This window comes from Sorex fumeus, unplaced genomic scaffold (genome assembly GCF_029834395.1).
Source record: "Sorex fumeus unplaced genomic scaffold, SorFum_2.1 ptg000035l, whole genome shotgun sequence".
NCBI classification, from domain to species: Eukaryota; Metazoa; Chordata; class Mammalia; order Eulipotyphla; family Soricidae; genus Sorex; species Sorex fumeus.
The window spans coordinates 40,508,978-40,529,005 of NW_026606092.1; the positions used below are offsets into that span (position 1 = coordinate 40,508,978).

Consider the following 20,028-nt stretch of genomic DNA (forward strand, 5'->3'; position numbering starts at 1 on the left):
GAGAGATAATCTTTGAAGTCATTGAAGATAAAACATTATGTAGAGAATGGGTTGGGTCAGCTGTCTAGACTATAGTAAGACTTTTCCCCATTATGGAGATAAGAAGCATTGCAACATTTTTATTTGTAATGTATAAAATTTTACACATAGAAAAATAGATTTTAAAAAGTTAAATCATCCTTTACTATATGCCCCCACACATCTCATTATTTTCGAACAGTCCATACATCAGGTCATTCTTGATGTGAACATATATTTTAGTTATATCAAAATACAAATGTTTGAAAGAATAGAATTTTGGGTTCAGAGGGATAATACAGCAATTAACTAAGATGATCGCCTTGCGTGCAGCCAACCCTGGTTTGTTCCCCGGCATCACACAGTCCCCTAAACATCACCACTGTACTCCCCCAGCACTGCCAGGTGTGACCCACTCCACCCCAAAAAGAGAATCCTTGAAGTACTTGAAGGTAATATGAACAAATTGTTTACAGTCTCAGAATGGAGAAAAATCTTCCAAGCTTATCTATGCCTACTCTATTAAAAAAAAAGATCAGTGAACTTGGGAAAATAAAAGTTTAATTTGGGAGATGCTTTTTATTTTTTTTTTAATTTTTGTTAGTGAAACACCATGAGGTACAGTTGTAGACTTACAAACCTTTGTGCTTGGGTTTCAATTATACAATGATCAAACACCCATCCCTCCACCAGTGCCCATTTTCCACCTCCACAGGTCCCAGTATCCCTCCCACCCCCATCCCCCCCATCCTGCCCTGCCTCTGTGGCAGGGCACTCCCTTTTGTTCTCTCTGTCCTATGTGGTGCAGTGGTTTGCAAAAGAGGCATTGAGTGGCAATCATGTTCGGTCTATAGTCTACTTTCAGCATGCATCGCCTATCCTGGGAGGATCCTCCCAACACCCTTTATTTGGTGCTCCCTTCTCTACCTGAACTGCCTTTTCCCCTAGCATGTGTGGCTGGTCTCCAAGCCATGGAGCAAACCTCTTGGTACTTATCTCAGCTGTTCTCGGGTGTTAGTCTCCTATTTTGTTACTTTATGTTCTCCAGATGAATGCAATCTTTCTATGTTTGTCCCTCTCTTTCTGACTCATTTCGCTTGATACTTAAAAATACCAAACTAGTTGTTTTTAGGGGTGGGCAGTGTAAGTCAGTGCAGTGGAGGCTGAATTGCCTGCTGTGCTAAGGGAACTTTAAGAGAAGTGAACTCTAGTGTTCCATAAGATTACTTGATCTAAAGGAGTTGTGCTCACTCCTCTCCAAGCCCACAGAGCTGCCCTATGCCCACCTTGTCTTCCGGATAGAGGAGCCCATCAAATTGTCCAGGGTTGCAGGCCATTCTATATATCCTCAGCTGGCTAAACAAGCTACCAAAATTGTTTGCAGTGTAGTGAGTTTATCAGGATCAAACGGCCCACAAAGCCATCTCTGGGTATCCCTTGCGACCCCCTTCAGCATCTCCAGCCTGTGCGTTGTAAGAGCAGTATTCCCTGCCCTACTCTGCTTGGCATCGTGGGGGTTGCTGTGGAGGAAGAGTAGAGACACATGGCCAGGTCAGGATTGGCATATGTGCACCAGCACCACAGCGCACACCTGAAAGCCTAGAGCTGCAGTTGTCATGAAGTGCCACGCCTCCCTGGCCCGCCTCCCTGGAATCAGGAGAGACTCCTGGCTTTGCAGAAGCTGTCCTGCCAGCCCTCGGTCACATTGCAGAGCTGCAACACATGTCAGATGCTTGAATCAGATACATCCTACATACATCCTACATCTGGTCCCTTTCTGTACAATACAGATCTGTGCTTTGTCTTTTCTTCTTTCTTTTTTCTGGACCACACCCAGTGATGCTCAGAGCTTACTGGCTCTGCAACTCACTCATTTCTTCACTAAGGAAGAAAACTGTGAACATGAAAAAATGTGAAATAATAAAAATAATAGAAATACAATGATCATGATCATCCTGTTGTTCATTAATTGCCTCAAGCAGGCACCAGTAACATCTCCTTCGTCCTGGCCCTGTGAAATGCTCTTTCAGGGTTAGGAGAATGAGACCTATCATTGTTACTGGTATTTGGCATATTGAGTACGCCACGGGGAGTTTGCCAGACTCTGCCATGTGGGCAGGATACATTCAGTAGCTGCCAGATTGTCCATTTTAAGAATGAGATAATAAGATGTTGCGCAACCGCACACTTGCAGGAGCTGGATTTTATAGTCTCTGGTCTTGGCCGTTGATGGGATTACCTGGCACAGAGGGCAGTTGGTGGGTGTGACGCCTGCCTACTGGGAGATGGGGATCATCTGGGTGGAGGATGCTCAGCCCCGATCCAAGCAGGCTTGGAGATCTCAGCCCTGGGACCCGCATGCCTGGGTTCCTCTGCCAGTTCCTTCATGCATGAGGTTTGTTCAGACATGTGGAGAGTGGTCTCAGCCTGGCTGTGGTTGGTTCTGGAGGTCTTCGGCTGCCAGGGCTCTGCTCGGGGTGGGGAGAGAAACTCAACCCGCCCCCTCCAAGGGGCCGTGGTGAGGACAGCCAGGCGCGGGGACGGGAGACTCTGCCTAATACAATGATAATTCACAGAAAATGAAATGCGAGTGATGTTTTAAATGGCCATTTCCAATTATTTTCAAAAATAAAATAGTATAAAAAGGCATACTCCACCCACATGAACATGTTATTTAACTTTAAGAGTGATCAACAAATGACCGAACTTGTTTTATCTAAATGGTATCAGCTTATGCTGTTTTTAAAACCAAATATATGACTTTTTTGTAGATAACATTCAGTTCTTACATGTATTAGCTCAATTGTTATAGTATATAAAGCCTTCATGAACTCTGAATTTAAAAGTACTGAATCAGGGACCAGAGAGATAGTGCAAAAGATAGAACACTTACTATATACACAGCTGACCCAAAGTCAATCTCCAGCACCCCACACAGTCCCCCAAACACCGGCCAGATGTGATTCCTGAGTATAGAGACAGGATAAGCCCTAAGTGTGTGGGGGTGTGGGGGAGAGGGATTAATTGTTGCTACAAGAAGAAATACAGAGATTAGATTTCCAGGGGCTTCCAGATACTTCCATGAGTTGATCAATACAGAACCTGGGTCTAGAGCAGATAGGATGCTTGCCTTGCACGTCCTGACCTGGGTTTGATTCTTCCTACCGTATATGGTGGGCTGGAGCAATAGCATAGCGGGTAGGGCATTTGCCTTGCACACTGGCCAACCCAGGTTCGATTCCTCCGCCCCTCTCGGAGAGCTGGCAAGCTACTGAGAGTATCTCGCCCACAGCCTGGCAAGCTGCCCGCGACGTATTCGATATGCTAAACACAGTAACAACAAGTCTCACAGTGGAGGTGTTACTGGGCCCACTTGAGCAAAACAATGAACAACGGGAGGACAGTGACAATGACAGTGACTGCATATGGTCCCCTGAGTTCATACCTGAACACTACCAGGTGTGGCTCAAAAAAAAAAAAAACAAGTACAGAACCTCTTTTTGTTTAAAGATACCTTAATATGTACTGTTTGTTCTTGAACACTGAACTATGCCAGCATCACTGTAACTCATACCTGAAGGAAGGTCCTCTGATAAGTATTTTCTCCGTGTAACACCTCATAGCCTCACAGCCTTCTCTTACTAGTCAGTACTTCAGCTCCCCCACTGGAGCACATCTAAACACTAATAAGAAATAGAAAAATTAAAATGTACAGGAGCAAATAGGATGCAAAACAAGACAGCTTACAATTTCAGAGAAGACAAAGGAAAGCATGATCTTAATTGGTATTAGCTTTGAAATGTGCACATCAAGGGACCTGACTTTCACCTCCTTTCACATGTCTGTAGATAACCACAAAATCGCTACAAGTATTTGGAATTTACAAGTAAATTTTTGCTTGTAAAATATGCAAATACAGAATCTGTGAACAATGAAGATTAACTATTTTGATATGTACTTCTATTAAGGATTCTTCTTTTAAATGGAAAACCACAATATCTTTATTGCACTTAGAAAAATTATAAAATGCTTAAATGAATGATACACACAACTTTGTGGCTGGAAAGATAGTACCGCAGTTAAGGTGCTTGCCGAGCACTTTGCCAGACCAGGTTCCATCCCTGGTACCATATATGGTCCCCAAGCACCTCCAGAAATGATCCCTGAGCATAGGCTAGGTGTGGCTCCAAACCAAAGTTTAAAAAGAAATATGTTTGTATGAACATTACAAAGAAATGATACTTATGTACAAATATATATACACATATATATATTTGGGGGACCATAGTATAGAGAATCCAGTCTGGAGCGCCATTCCTTTGACCTGTCTCCCCAGCCCAAGAAACTTCTTTTTTATTCAGCTTATCCTGTACTTTGAATTAACATATGACTGTCCCCGCTTCCATATATACATATATATATATTATAAAATTTTGATAGTGCCAAATTGTTCTCCAAAGAGATTTTACCAACTTTTGTTTCTATGGGTAATATGTGAGTCAGACTTGTCCTAAAGTAATCTTTTAAATATTCATAATCCCTGATCCATAATTCTGAAAATCTCAATACTCTGAAATGTATGTTTTGTTTTGTTTTGGTTGGACCGGGGGTGGGGGGGGAGGGAGGGGGGAATGGTTTGTGGAATACCTGATCTTACCTGAATTCATCTAATACCAATATCTGACTTAAATTCATCTAAGATTTATATTTTGTATTAATTCCACTAGAGAATCTCTATACTACTGAATATTGAAAGTAGGTAGAAGGATATGCATTGATACAGCATCTGTATTGTGAACCATAATGCCCAAATGGGGGGAGAGTGACAGAGAGAGAGAAGAAGGAGGGAGGGAGAGAGGGAGGGAGGGAGAAAAAGTATCTGCCATAGAGGGAAGGGCTGGGAGGGGGTGACTGGGGACATTGGTGGTGGGAAATGTATACCGGTGAAGGGGTGGGTGTTGGAGCATTATATAACTGAAACCCAATCGTGAACAACCTCGTAATTGTGTACCTCACTGTGGTTCAATTTAAAAAATTAGCACTGTGGCACGGTCCTCCCATTGTTCATCGATTTACTCGAGCAGGCACCAGTAACGTCTCCATTGTGAGACTTGTTGTTACTGTTTTTTTGCATATCGAATATGTTACGGGGAGCTTGCCAGGCTCTGCTATGCGGGCGGGATATTCTCAGTAGCTTTCCGGGCTCTCCAAGAGGGATGGAGGAATCGAACCTGGGTTGGCTGCATGTAAGGCAAACACCCTTACCCACTGTGCTATTGCTCCAGCCCTTAAAAAATTAAAATAAGAAAAAATCGCTGTTCTCGGCTTTTGAAGGTCAGTATGCTAAGTGATTATAGGTCATGTCTGATAACATATTGGAAGAGTTACAACATATGGTGTATCAGTGATTTACCTTACAAATCCATAAAATCTTGAATTTCAGAAGCCCTCAAATGTGTGACCCTGAAATTTCTTGCAGAATTTAATTTAGACTTGTGTATGGCATTAGCAAACTTGTACATTTTGATCTGAGCGATGAAAATATAATTCCCCACAGTTTTGATTAGGGTTTTCTTGTGTGAATTAAGTTGTCTTTTTATTTATTTTTGGTTTGGCATTGTTCCTGGGTTAGCTGTGGAAGAGGCTGTGTAAGGTACCTACCTTACTCATTATACTATCTCCCCACCCCCATAAATATATTTTTTATACACAAATATGTTAAGTTTGCAGAAATGATCCAGCATAACTTTGGGATAGCAAAGCTGCAACTAAAATGCCTTTTAAATAAACTGAGGTATTTTTACAGTAGAAAATCATTAGAGTTAAATTTTATGTGTTAACCAAAAATGATCTCAACAATAGTGAGTGAAAAAACAAAACACACAAGGTGGGAAATACATGGTACCATTTGTTTTTTAGAAAAATAGCATAGCATCACACGTATTATATTCATAGACTATGTCCAAAAGAATCTTAGAAACTAGAAAAATATTGCCCATTTGGATAGAGACAAGGATGCAGGGACTTGTTTACCTCTTGTTGTTTGTATTTTTGTTTGATGTTTTGGGGACCTTTCCCAATGCTTAGGAGTGAGCTATTTTCATCTCAGTGCTCAGACTTGCCTCTGACAGTACTTGGGGGACCGTGTAGTATAGAGTCCAATCTGGAGCACCATTTCTTTGAACTGTCTCCCCAGCCCAGGAAACTTCTTTTTTATTCATCTTTTTCTATACTTTGAATTACCATATGACTCTTCCCTCTTCCATTTTCTTTAATTTGATTCTCAAAATGTAGCCATGTAGTGCTTATCTTTCCAAATATAATCTTCTTTTTAAAATTCATACACTTTTCAGTTATTTTTCCAATATCCTCTTTAAGGTTTACACACATAAACATTACATCCAAACTAGAAAACAAATGGCAGAACTTTTGTTGCTCACAGATGTTAACAGTAAGCTTTTTTGGAGGCATTTTTAAGTTATTTCTGACTATGAAAACAGATTCTCTGTAAAGCTGCACTTTATATAACTTAATAGTGCTTTGGAAAATATTTAGATTCCTGTTTATGCTAATTGAATGATAAATATGTATAACTACTGGATATTGCCAAGATATTTCTTCTGTGGATAAAATTATTTCTATCTGCGGAATAGATTTTATTTCACTGACTGAAGTTTACTTGGATTAGTAGATTTAATTATCACTGGATGATTTTCATATGTTTGATCAAAGTAAAAAGAAATCATGTAAAATATTTTTTTTTGTATATTTTTCTTTTTAGATGGAAATCCCTTCTTCCAGCATTATAAATCAGTACATTGCGTGTCAAGGGCCATTACCACACACTTGCACAGATTTTTGGCAGATGACTTGGGAGCAAGGTTCTTCCATGGTTGTTATGTTGACCACACAAGTTGAACGTGGCAGGGTAAGTCTTAGCAATTTTACTCCTTGAGGTATCCAAAGGAATTTAAAATATCTCACACATGGGGCCAGAGCAGGTACAGCAGGTAAAGCACTTGCCTTGGACATGTCTAACCCAGGTTCAGTTCCTGGCACCCCATAGGTCCCCCACATCTACCAGGAGTGGTCCTTGAACACAGAGCCAGGAGTAAGACCTGAGCTCTGCTGGGTGTGGCCCAAAAAATAAAAATAAAAATAAAATGTCTCCACATGTTCATGGCAGTTCTTACCAGTCCAAAGATGGAAACAACCCAGATGTACCAAAGAAAAATGTTATGTTCATATTATTCCACAATTTAAAAGGAATGAAAATTAATACGTTTGTAAAAAAATTTATGAGTAAACCTAGAAAATACCATGCTAAGTAAATCATCAGTCATTAATGATGTTATGATTATTACTGTTACCAAGAAGAAAAAGTGATAGAGCAATGAATGTAAACACTTTGGAGACAATTTTTTACCTTTATGTGAGAGTTCATTAAATTGTTCTTGTAACTTTTCTATAAGTTTAAAAGTTCTTAAAAATTAAAACATTAAGGGGCTGGAGCGATAGCACTGCATGTGGCCGACCCGGGTTCGATTCCCAGCATCCCATATGGTCCCCCAAGCACCACTAGGAGTAATTCCTGAGTGCATGATCCAGGAATAATCCCTGTGCGTTGCTGGGTATCACCCAAAAAGCAAAAAAAAAAAGAAAGAAAGAAAGAAAAAAAAATTGTAAAAGTTATGTAAACATTTAAATTCGTTTCTATTAGGTTAAATGTCACCAGTATTGGCCAGAACCCACAGGAAGTTCATCCTATGGATGCTACCAAGTCACTTGCCACTCAGAAGAGGGAAACACTGCATATATCTTCAGGAAGATGACACTATTTAACCAAGAGGTAAGAAAGCAGGATACCTATTCATTAGAGTTGTGATGTTCGAGGGAAAGGCTTGGGAAGCTGCAATTATTTTCGTCTGAATCTTGGTTAGTAGAAAATAGTATTTTCTATATAGTAATAGTAAAGTTACTCAGCTGTTATGTACTTCATTGAAATACTTTGGAATCTTATGAAGAATGCTCTTCTATTTTATAATAAATTTATTTTCTATATTTATAGTTAAATTACATAGTTCAGTAAAAGAATCCATTGCACAGTAGTCTCTCTGGGGTAGGGGGGTTGGTTTCATTTTATTTATTTTTTATGCAAAGCATGAACTATGGGTGAGCTACAATCCCACCCAGTATTTACTACTCTTACTACTTTGCCTCTTTATAGAAGTTATATCAAGTATGTGTTTGGTTATAAAGATTTCTTCCTCTAGGGCCAGAGTGATCGTACAGCAGGTAGGGCGTATGCTTAGCAGGCTGCTGACCTGGGTTCAATCCCCAGCATCCCATATGGTCCCCTAAGCACCATTAGGGGTAATTCCTGAGTGCAGAGCTAGGAGTAACCCCTGAGCATCGCTGGGCATGACCCAAAAAGAAAAAAAAAGATTTATTCCTGTAACAGCAATAAAGAATTTGAGTACATCTCGATATGCCAGCCACAGTAACAACAAAGTCTCCAATGGAGACGTTACTGGGCCCGCTCGAGCAAATCGATGATCAACGGGAGGGCCTTTACCTTTACCTTTACCTGTAGAAATGGAAACACTATTGAAAATTATCAAATTATTCTGCCTTTTGAGGAAAGTAGAAGAGGGGAGGGGAGATGGGTCAAAACCTAGCGCGCACATTTTATATGTAGGCAGCCCAAGTTGGATCCCCAGCACCACATAATTCTTGGGACCTCCTAGAATCCCCAGAGCAGTGTGTTGGCAGCAGTCCCTGGGCACAACCAGAAGTGACACCAAGATTTTATTTTTTTTAAGGAGAGAAGAGGGCTGGAGAGACAATACAGTGTATAGGGGGCACTTGCAATGCAAGTTGCTGACTCGGGTTTGATCCCCAACACCCCATATGGTGCCCTGAGTGCTGTAGGAATAAGCCCTGAGCACAGCTGGGTGTGTCCACCCCGAGTGATATATATAGCAGGTAGGGCTCTTGCCTTGCACACAGCAGGCATAGGTTCAATCCTCTGCATCCCATATGGTCCCACAAGCACCACCAGGAGTAATTCCTGAGTGCAGAGCCAGAAATAACCCTTGAGCATCAGCAGGTGTGCCCCCCTCAATGACTGTAACCCAATCAGAGATATATGTGGCATACACTTCATTTTTTTCTACTCGCAGAAAGATAGTCCCCTGCCAGCCTCCTTTTATTTTTGAAGGAGACTAGAAGAGTTAAAAGGAAAGAGCAGGCACCAAAAGTTACAGTGCAGTTCTATGCACTTAACTGTCAATGGTTACCCCTTTGGAAATAAAAACTACATCTCTCTCTTCCTTTCTGATTCCTACTAAGGTTAAAGAGCCCAGCAAGCCAGGCTCTTAGTGACCAAAACAGGAGACAGAAGTTATGCTGGTTCATATAAAAGAAATCTGGAATTGAATAAAGCACAAGTTACAGGAAGTTAAGAAAATAAAACTTCGTTATTTTGTGGGCTAGAATTCTTAGATTCCCTGAGAATAAATCTAGGTATGGGCTCATGCACTGAATAGCTCATGTTCTAATGCAACAAATCAAATTATTTTTTTTCATTTGCCAAGCAAATGTAGAAGATAGACTGTATGGGTATGTAAAATATGCAAAACATTTATGTCTTCAACAGTATCTTCATTGACTCGTTTACTTGAATGAGTATATCTATAAAACTGTCCATACAAGTTATGAACTGTAGTGCTTTCTTACTGTAAGTGCTGAGTGCAGAACTATGCTAATAATACAAATTAATTTCTGAAGTTTGAGCCATCTTTACTATCATAAAATGAATGTATAACAAATATATACATACATGGAGACTGGATATTCAGACATATGAATGGGTATACAGAAGGACAGTTACTACCTCAGAATTTAATGAAATAATATTTTAAATTACCCATCTGAGGATCAGAGAGATAGTACAGAGGGCAGGGCACCTGCCTTGCACATGGCTGACCCGGATTCCATCCTTGGCACCCTATATGGTATCTGGGTGTCACTCACAAACGTACAAAATAGAATAAACAAATAAACTCATCTAGTAGATTATTAGCAGCATTAAATCCTTTTGTTGATAATAATAGAGGTAAGTAGTCATTCAGTAAACTTAATTTTTAAACATTCAGTAAATTTAGGATGAAAAGTATCCAAAAATTCTGAGGAATTATCAAATTATACTAGTGTCTCTTTGGATATTCTTTAATTAATCCCCTTTTAAATTTTTTTCACTTTTATGTTTTTAATTGTTCTTAAGGAAAATGACAATAACTGACTTTCATTGTTGAAATTTGGAATTTGTTGACTTTACATCTTACTGGTGATTAGGGGAAAAGGGGGTATTTTGTTTTAGTGCATTTTTGGTGGGGGGGTTCTTTTCTTTCAAAATTAAAATAAAATGAATTTATATTTAGAGATAGTTAATGTGTCAAGGTGTATAATTTTGGGGTTTTGTTTGCTTGTTTGTTTGTACTTAGAAAAATGAGAGTCGTCAACTCACTCAGATTCAGTATATAGCCTGGCCTGACCATGGAGTTCCAGATGATTCTAGTGACTTTCTGGATTTTGTTTGTCATGTGCGAGATAAAAGGGCTGGCAAGGAAGAACCTATTGTTGTTCATTGCAGGTATTGTTTCCTTTCCTTTTCTTGAATAGCTCATCTGGATATATCATTGTCTTTAAAGGGGGTAATACATATTTTACTTTGTCCTTCAGTTGTTATTCTCACTATGATAGAGGGAAAATCAAAATTATTTGTTGTTTCTGTTTTGTTTTTGCTTTTTGGTTCACACCTGGTGATGCTCAGGGGTTACTCTTGTCTCTGAGTTCAGGAATTAATCCTGGCATTGCATAGGGAACCATATGGGATGCCAAAGATCGAACCCAGGTGGTCTGCATGCCCGGCAATTTCCCTATCCATGGAACTATTGCTCTGGTTCCCAAAATTGTGTTCAATGGTTGAAGACAATTTATGATCTACATAAGTTTATCATTAAAAAAAATTAAAAGTGCATCATTGTACTGATTCTTAGAAGTTTATTTTTCATACTTCAATATCTCTGAAATTGGAATGTTTTATGGTTGAGAATATGATGAAATACAATATTTTTCCAGTGTTTCAAAGTTGTAACCTGAGATGTTTCCCTCTCCCACCAGAGTCCTCCTTCATGGCCCGTGGCCCCTCTCATTTTTCTTAAAAAGGTCCTATCAGGTACCATTGTGAGGTATGGCTTTTCCAAGAAATCCCAGTGGACTTTGACAGGCTTTCTCCTTTTCAGACTCATGCCCCTATCTGCCCTCAGAGGTCGAATATAATGGACCTGACTTCACTGCCACCCACCCAGAGATTAGGAAATCTCCCTAACCTGATTTCCTTGGTTATTAAGTGATTTACTTGGAGACTTTATTGAGATCTTTAACCTTAAACGTTTTCAGCATCTCTTTTCATTTGTTCCTGGGTTTTTGAGCCACCCCTGACAGTGCTCAGGGGCTATTTGTGGTTCCATGTTCAGGACTGCCCCCATGGCTCTGCCCAGGAGGCCGTACATGCTGCTGGTGATTTTAACCAGGTTCATGGTCAATGCGGGGCAAGCACTGTAACCTCTGTACTATCTCTTGTGCTTCTTTAGCATTTGGGGGGCAAGGGCGGTTTGGGTCACAGCTGATCATCTTAGGACTTACTCCTGCCTCTGTGCTCAAGGATCACTCCTGATAGGCTCAGGGGACTATGAAGGCTGCAAAGCAAGTGGCCTACCCACTGTACTATCACTCTGGCCCCTAAATTATCAAAAGAGATTTTAAAACACATATTTGAAAGGCAGAATACATAATGGTGAACACATTTGGCAATTTCATATCCTAAGTCCCCAATAATACTATATGGGTGTTCACAAGAGAACTTAAATTTTTTTTTCTTTTTTTCAATTTTAGGGCCTTACTGGGCTATGCTCAGGGCTTATTCCTGGTCCTTCACTCAGGGATCACTCTTGGCAGGGCTCAGGGGACAATATGGGGTGACAGGGATCAAACATGGGTCAGCCACATATAAGGCAAGTCCTTTAACCACTGTACTCTCTCCGGAACCTCAAAATGTTGTCCTTGACTATGTGTTAACATTTAAACAGAAAGAAGTTTGGCTTTGAAAACTGATTGATTTTTCTGTGTATTCATTAGTTTGTTCCTGTAATTTGTTGTTTTGTATTTTAAAGGAAAGTTGCGCCAGTAAACTTAAGTACTTAGTTTATATTTTTAAAAGTTAAAAAGTGGGAAGTCCAGTAAACTTAAGTACTTTGTTCATTGTCACTGTCACGCTGTTCATTGATTTGCTTGAGCGGGCTGAGTAACATTGTGAGAACTTGTTGTTACTGTGTTTGGCATATCGAATACATCCGGGGAGCTTGCCAGGCTTTGCCGTGTGGGTGAGATACTCTCGGTAGCTTGCCGGGCCCTCCAAGAGGGTTGGAGGAATCAAACCCAGGTCACCCTTGTCAGCCACATGCAAGGCAAACACTCTACCCACTGTGCTGTCACTCTAGCCCAAGTACTTTGTTCATAATTTTAAAATTTAAAAAGTTGGAAGTGTAGGCAAAGTGATATTATAACAGGAAAACACTTTCCTTGCACATGGACAGCCCAGGTTTGAACCTGGACATATGGTCATCTGAGTGCACCATCAGTAGTAAGCCTTGAGTACTTCCAGGTTTGACCCACAGACCAAAAAAAAAATAGAATAATAAATATTTAAATGTAGGGACCAGTGATACAGCTCACGGAAGGTGGAGCTCATATGTAGCTTGTGCAAGAGTCTAAATTTGATCCCTGGCACTGCATGTCTTCCTCTGTCCCCGCACTGCTGGATGTGGCCCTGATAGACCCCCAGCACCACAGTGCAGACTAAACCTCTAGTCCTAACCAGGGACCAAGTATTGCTGAGGATGGTTTCTACTCAAAATATTGAAATCTAGCTTTTAAAAATGTACTTTTTGGGGTCAGGGAGATAGCCGAATAGTCAGTGGCATGTCACAGCCGGGGTATGTACTAGGACCTAAGTTCAAACACTGACCCCACAAAGCCCTTTCACCACTACCAAGGGTAACCTTACAGATCCTGGAGCGCTTCTACATCCTCAGGCCCAGGTAACTGCGTAGCACCAGGTTTGACCTCTGCCTTTGAACTCCTGTATTCCCTGTATTCTGTTTGGGAAGCTTACCAAAATAATATTTTTATAAATAACAATTGGAGAGAGAGGGAATAGATTAAAATCTTTTTTTTGTTTGTTTTGTTTTCTTTTTGGATCACACCTGATGATGCGCAGGAGTTGCTCCTGACTCTGTACTCAGGAATTACCCCTGGCGGTGCTCAGGGGACCATATGGGATGCTGGAATGCTGGAAATTGAACCCGGGTCAGCCACATGCAAGGCAAACACTCTACCCGCTGTGCTATTGCTCCAGCCCCAAAACCATTTGATCTATACTAAATGTTCAGGATTTTTAAAAAAAAAAAAACATTTTTTTCTAGTTAATTTGCCACTTTCATAATATAAAATATTCAAATAAGTTATTTTCTTGGGTTATTCAGTGGTGACGGAACTGACCACTGCTGATAAATTTGAAATTGGAACATTGAATACCTGGACTCTTATAAAAAGCACTATTATAAAAATCACATTGACTAAATGAAGTAAAAATAAATCTTAAGATGAAGTACTCTACTACTTGTGTTGTTATTGTGTTATTAAGTGAACTTTAATTTTCCTCAAAATAAAAAGCACACCAAGTTTAACTTCAAATAGTATATGTAATGCCTTGCCAATACTTGTCCTTAGTGCTGGGATTGGAAGAACTGGGGTGCTCATTACAATGGAAACAGCCATGTGTCTCATTGAATGCAATCAACCCGTTTATCCACTGGACATTGTAAGAACAATGAGAGATCAACGAGCCATGATGATTCAAACACCTGTAAGTACTGTATTTTATGTTCATGTAGTTTTTCTCTATATGATGATTTTTTGTTAAGTGTATATATCCTAAGCCGTATTTGTACCTTTTTAAAATTCTTGGCAGTAATAACCTCACGGGTTGGCAAATACTGCTTATAACTCAAATATGGTCTATTGCTTGTTTATAAGTAAGGTTCTATTGGAACACAGCATGTTCTTTTGTTTTCATCTACTTTGTGGCTCCTTTCATATAATAATAGCATGGCTGCAGTTGCAGTAGGCATCATATGATCTGCAAAATCTAACACGTTTACTATGTGACCTTTTACAGAAAATGTTTGTCAGCACTACTCTAGCATGTAAATTCCTGAGTAGTTTAAACAACACAGGGGAACCTGCCCTGTATGCTTAGTCAGACGGAATGCTGAGAATGATAAAACCCCTGAACTGGAGAGTCTTGATAGAACTGCTTGCACTGAAACAGCCATGTCTACATTGCCTTTTTTAAGCGCTAGAACTTAGATTAAAGCAACAAAACAAACTCAAAATTTTGCCTACTGTTTTTTTGTTCTACACTGAGTTATTTTTTCAGCGAACAAATGAGAAATCATGGAGTTAATTTTTTTAATACTAAACCATTGCAAAATGTTAGCATTATTAGTGATGTTGAGTTTCAGATCACAGATCACAGATCATCCTGTTATTCGTCAATTGCCTCGAGCAGGCCCCAGTAACGTCTCCTTCATCCTAGCCCTGAGATTATATTCAAGGCTCTTTAGGAGAATGAGACCCATCATTGTTACTGGTATTTGGCATATTGGGTACGACACAGGGAGTTTGCCAGACTCTGCCGTGTGGGCAGGTCACATTCGGGAGCCTGCCAGTTTGTCAAAGTAGGAATGAGATGTCATAATAAAAATGTCGCGCGGCCGCATTTGCGGTTGCACGGTTCCTGGATCTGTTTTTTATAGTCTCTGAGTCGTGGCCGCTGATGGGATTACACGGCGCCAGGGGGCCAGTTGGTGGGTGTGACCCCCGCCTACTGGAATTTGGAGGAGCTGGGTGAAGGATGCTCGACTCCAATCCGAGTAGGCTTGGAGATCTCGGCCCCGGAACCCACGTGGCTTTGTCCCTCTGCCGGTACCTTCAGGTGTGCGGAGAGTGGTCTCAGCATGGTGGTGTCTGGTCCTGGAGGTCGTCGGCTGCCGGAGACCTGGTCGGGGCAGGGAGGAAAGATGTTGAGTTTACTGAAGAGAATTGACTGATGTGACGTAGTCATTTTTTAAGCAATTAATTTAGAAAATTTAAAACATATGCAAAACTAGACATCTAAATAAAAATTTGAGTTCTTAGACCCTGTATTTGCTATACTGTTTCATCTGTATTTCCACTTACATTCCAAATATTTTAGTGCATTTCTTTAATGTGCTTTTCCATATAAACACAGCCACAATATCATCTCACTTACATGTAATTAACTATCCAAATAATATTCTCACATAGCCAATATTTAAATTTCCAGTTGTCTCATAAGTATCCTTTTTGTATGGGGTTTTTGTTTTGGTTTTAGTTTTTTGGGTTTTTTATTTTGTTTTGTTTTGGGGGGTTTTGTTTTGCTTTGTTTTTGGACCGTACCCTGCCGTGTTCAGTGCTTACTCCTGGCTCTGCACTCAGGGATTACTCCTTGTGGACTCAGGGAACCATATAGGGTGCCGGAGATCAGAGATGGGTCTGCTCCATGCAAGGCAAGTGCCCTATCTGCTATAATCTCTCTCTGGCCTCAAGAATCATCTTTTAAATTTTAATAATGCAGTTTGCTTATTAAACTGCAACTTATAATTAATATTAGTAAAACTGACTTTTAAAAAATTAATTTCTAAAAGACTTATGTGTAACTTATTTTCAGAGTCCATTCTGCTTAGTTTTAAGTTATATTGGTTTATAAGACTACATATGTTTTTACCCCTTTGACACTTTGCATTCCCTTACCCTGTTATTCTGTTTGCCACACATAAATGAGATCACCCAGTATTTGTCCGCTTCTTCTGGCTTACTTCACTTCACATTCCTTCAGATTCCTCCAGTTCATTCAAGTTGTAGCTAATTGCATGATTTTTTCATTCACAGCAGCTGCAAAGTATTTCATTTTGTACAGATACCACACATTCATTGTTCACTTGTATATTGTTGGACACTGGGTTAATTCCATGTCCCAGTTATTGTACTAAGTGCTGCAATGATTAGTGGTATGCATATAGGCTTTTGAATTAATGTTTTTGTGTCTTAAGAGTCGATGGCCCAAATGGAATTGTGGGGTCATATGACAGGTGGGGTCTTACTTTTCTAAGAAATCTCCATACTGCTTTCCGTATGGGTCAGATCAGGCAACATTCCCATCAGCAGTGAATGAGACGTATTTACCTTGCTTTTTTTAACTTTACAAAATATCCTGGAATCATTTCCTAATGGGCTGTAGACTTATGTCTTTCCCTGCCTACTACAGCAATTATATCCCACTCTTACATTATACCACAAATTATTGTCAGTTCCTTACATTGGTGGTCGCATGTATTATTTTTACATTTTTATTATTATAAATAAATAATGAAACACTGAAGAGCCTCATTTACAAGTATGTATTTTCAACTTCTTTGTCTAGCTTACCTTGTTTGTTTTTGTTTGGATACCCAGCAGGCCAAGGATCAAGCCCAGGCTCCTGCATGCAAAGCATATGCTCCAGCCCATAATCTGTCTTTTGGATAGATTCTTAGAAGTGAGAATGTTGGATCAATAGATAAATTTATGTATTTTGCTAGGTGCTGCCAAATTTCCATCAAGAGGCATTGTAGTCCTTTACATCCCTACCACTAGTGCCTGAGTGTTGCCGATGAAATATATTGTCAGGCTTTTGTATTTGTTGCCTTTCTCTTAATAGAAAATGCTATTTCTGCATTCTTACTTTGCTCTTTTTTTTTAATATAAGCAACCAAGTGATGTGCTTGCTTGTTTTGTTTTCTAGATTTTCTTATTCTGTTTTTTATCTTTTATTTTTCAGAGCCAATACAGATTTGTATGTGAAGCTATTTTGAAAGTTTATGAAGAAGGATTTGTTAAACCCTTAGCATCATCAAACAAATAAGAATGCAAAAGGTCTGGAATATGAATTGGGAAACTGCTTTCCTTCATATTCAACCTGCCATAATACTGCTTGCAGGAAATGGCATCTTAACAAAGAGAAATCACAGAAACTGAAAACTTCAGCACTGTTGCACTTTATGTTTTAAAAAATATCACTCTCTTAAAATCTATAACTCATTGTTTGAAGACTATTTCATGCTTTGCTCCGAACAAATAGTGAATAACTGTGTATGTTCAGGGTAATTTATGAAATTTTGTGGTGGTGCCATGCAGTCCCCTTCTCGTAGAATTGCCACAAACAAGGCTCAGAATTCTCATCATCTCTGATATACACTTGTATCTTGAAAGCAAAAAGAAGTAAACATCAGGAGTCCACTCTGGTGTTTTCCAGTGATTTATGTACTTATGATACTGATTACCAGATTTTATTTTTAAAACGTTAGCAATATTATTCTCAATATTAGCCAATACACTGCCTATGGATGCAGCACATCTTTCCCTACTCCTCCTATAGAGACCTGCTGTTCATGAGAAGAAAGGTGGAATTTGCTTTTCCCAGGAAATGCTGCACATTGCCATTTACCAGCATCTTATAGAAAGTATAAATATGAATCTACACATTTTCTTGGGTTCAATAATGTAACTTATATTTATCATAAAGTTGGCTTATTCCAAATCATGTAAGTTCACATACTTGATGTAAAGGAATGCATGCATTGTGTCTTAACCCCTTAAGTGCCTTGAGACGTCTTTGTATGTCTAACGAAAAGGCACTCATTTGACCCCAATAGGAGGTATTTACGTAAATTGTACGCCTATGTTCTTATGCATTTTGAATCATCAGTTCACATCATTAAATACAGCTTCTTGTATTGAGAGTCACACAGTCAGAAGGTTAAGGCAATTCTATTTCTTTACTCAATTACTGTATTTTGCCATAAGGAAAGGTAATTTGTATTCTACTGAATGAGCACTGCTGCTGTGGAATTGTTCAATATCTGCACATTCCTTTCCCAAGGAACAAGGGTTACAGTTTAGCAGCTCAAGTTTAAAAATACTTTATTCTTTAAATTTTATATTTATTTTATCTTTAACTTTAGAAATGGCATCTAACGTGCACATTAAAGTAAAACATTGATACTCTAAAATTAGAATAGCTAACTGTGATTTAGTTCTGCCACTAAATTATTACTCTTCAGAATTTATTTCAGTTCAGATTAAGCTTTGATCCCACTGATCCTCCTAGTTGGGACACTTCAGACAAGGAACGGAACATTGTTGACTTTTTTCCAAATGTAATCCATCAATAAATAAAATGAGGATCCTCTTGTCATTTTTATGAATCACCAAATGACTACCGTTTGTATATACTTACTTGAACTATGAACATGTTAATATGGCAAGTTTTGATCAGCCTGATGGAAAAATCTAATTCCCTTTAAGAATGTGTATGTTTTCCTCTTCAAGTTTTTTTAAGTCTACTATTTTAAGATAGAAACTTTAAAATTGCCCAGTTTTAATATAAATGGAAATTTGTTCACCTGTTAAAATGTTCTATTACACAATTATTTTATATGGTTTGGTTAAAGTAGATTCATTTCCTAGTAACTTCTGAATATTTATGTATGAACTTAATAAAACTTAGTTTAATAGTAGACATTTTAGAATGCCATTTAGTATGATGGGAGAATGTAAATTTTAAAATCTTAAGTAATCTGACTACTTAAGAATAAGTAATAAGAATAATCTTAAGAAATCTTATTACTTAGGTAATAATAAAATTAGTTCAGATTTTCAAAATCCATAATAATAAATTTTAGGAAGCTCCTAAACACTATAGCAAGATGCCAAATAAATTATTGTATTAAAATATTTTTTTAAGGAAGAGTAAACATTACCTTTATGTCAAAGAAAAATTCTCTTATCTATTTCTGGATTTCACAGTCAAGACAGTATAATTTAGTAAATAGCTATAGTTTTATTTGAACATTCCATTCTCTATTCACAAAAAAAGTACTTTAGGCTGCTAGTAACATCAGGATAGATTAAAAAGTGAAAAAGTAAAATCAAGTTGCAGGGCTGAGGGGTGTCTATATAATTAATGCCTGTTTTGGTAGTTGTTTTTTACCTGAATTTAAAAAAAAAGTCTGTTCTACTGTATGAAAATATATGTTTGTAGATATAAATAGGCAAATGTCATAGTTGGCATGTTCTTTAATTTAGGGCTTTGTTTACACTTTTGAGATTAACTGTAATGATTTGTTGGCAATGAACTATGCTGCCTTTTTAATGCAAGCCTTTAGATGATAATATATTAGAACCTAAGATTTAAGTTCTCATATATATTTTTCATCTGGGAGCTACCCTCTGTCAATATGTACAGAAAGATCCCTTTTTAAAAGCATAGTTATTGGAATTTTACCATTTAAAATAAATTGCCCTTAAAATGAACATTCTAATTCTGTCTTACTTTTTACCCAACAGATAAAAGTATCCCCAACATCTATGCTTCTATTTTTGGGGGGTGGGGTGGCACCCAGTGTGGGATGTCAGGGATTGAACCCAGGTCAGCTGGATGCAAGACAAATGCACTATTTGCTATACTCTTGCTCTGGGCCCCACCTAAGCCCTTTTTTTAAAAAAAAAAAAACTGCTTATCAATCAAACAGTATTCTAGAAATCCAGCTTTTATACACCAAGTAGTTTTAGATTCCATTCATACCAATGTAATGTAATTTTAAAATGCCCCTCTCCCCCGTCATGGTGCCAGGGATAAAACCCAGAGCCTCATGCCTGCAAGACAAGTGAAAAATGCCAAATTTCTCATATCTAAACTACTTTCTCCCATCTTCAGCCAATGTCCTCACCCCCAACCTGTACATACTCAAGAAATCAATGCTG

The 20,028-nt window shown here is 38.8% G+C and overlaps 1 protein-coding gene across 3 annotated transcripts in view; it reads left to right on the forward strand.

Annotated features, from left to right (window-relative positions):
* Window positions 1–19,578, forward strand: part of PTPN4 (protein tyrosine phosphatase non-receptor type 4) — a 184,270-nt gene extending 164,692 nt beyond the window's left edge. For all 3 annotated transcript variants that reach the window (XM_056117536.1, XM_056117538.1, XM_056117537.1), the window contains 5 exons: window positions 6,800–6,946; window positions 7,739–7,867; window positions 10,524–10,672; window positions 13,873–14,008; window positions 17,045–19,578. In XM_056117536.1, coding sequence (XP_055973511.1) covers window positions 6,800–6,946; window positions 7,739–7,867; window positions 10,524–10,672; window positions 13,873–14,008; window positions 17,045–17,128 — 645 coding nt within the window. In that variant the 3' untranslated portion in view covers window positions 17,129–19,578. The remainder of the gene's footprint in view (window positions 1–6,799; window positions 6,947–7,738; window positions 7,868–10,523; window positions 10,673–13,872; window positions 14,009–17,044) is intronic.
* Window positions 19,579–20,028: the final 450 nt, after the last annotated feature.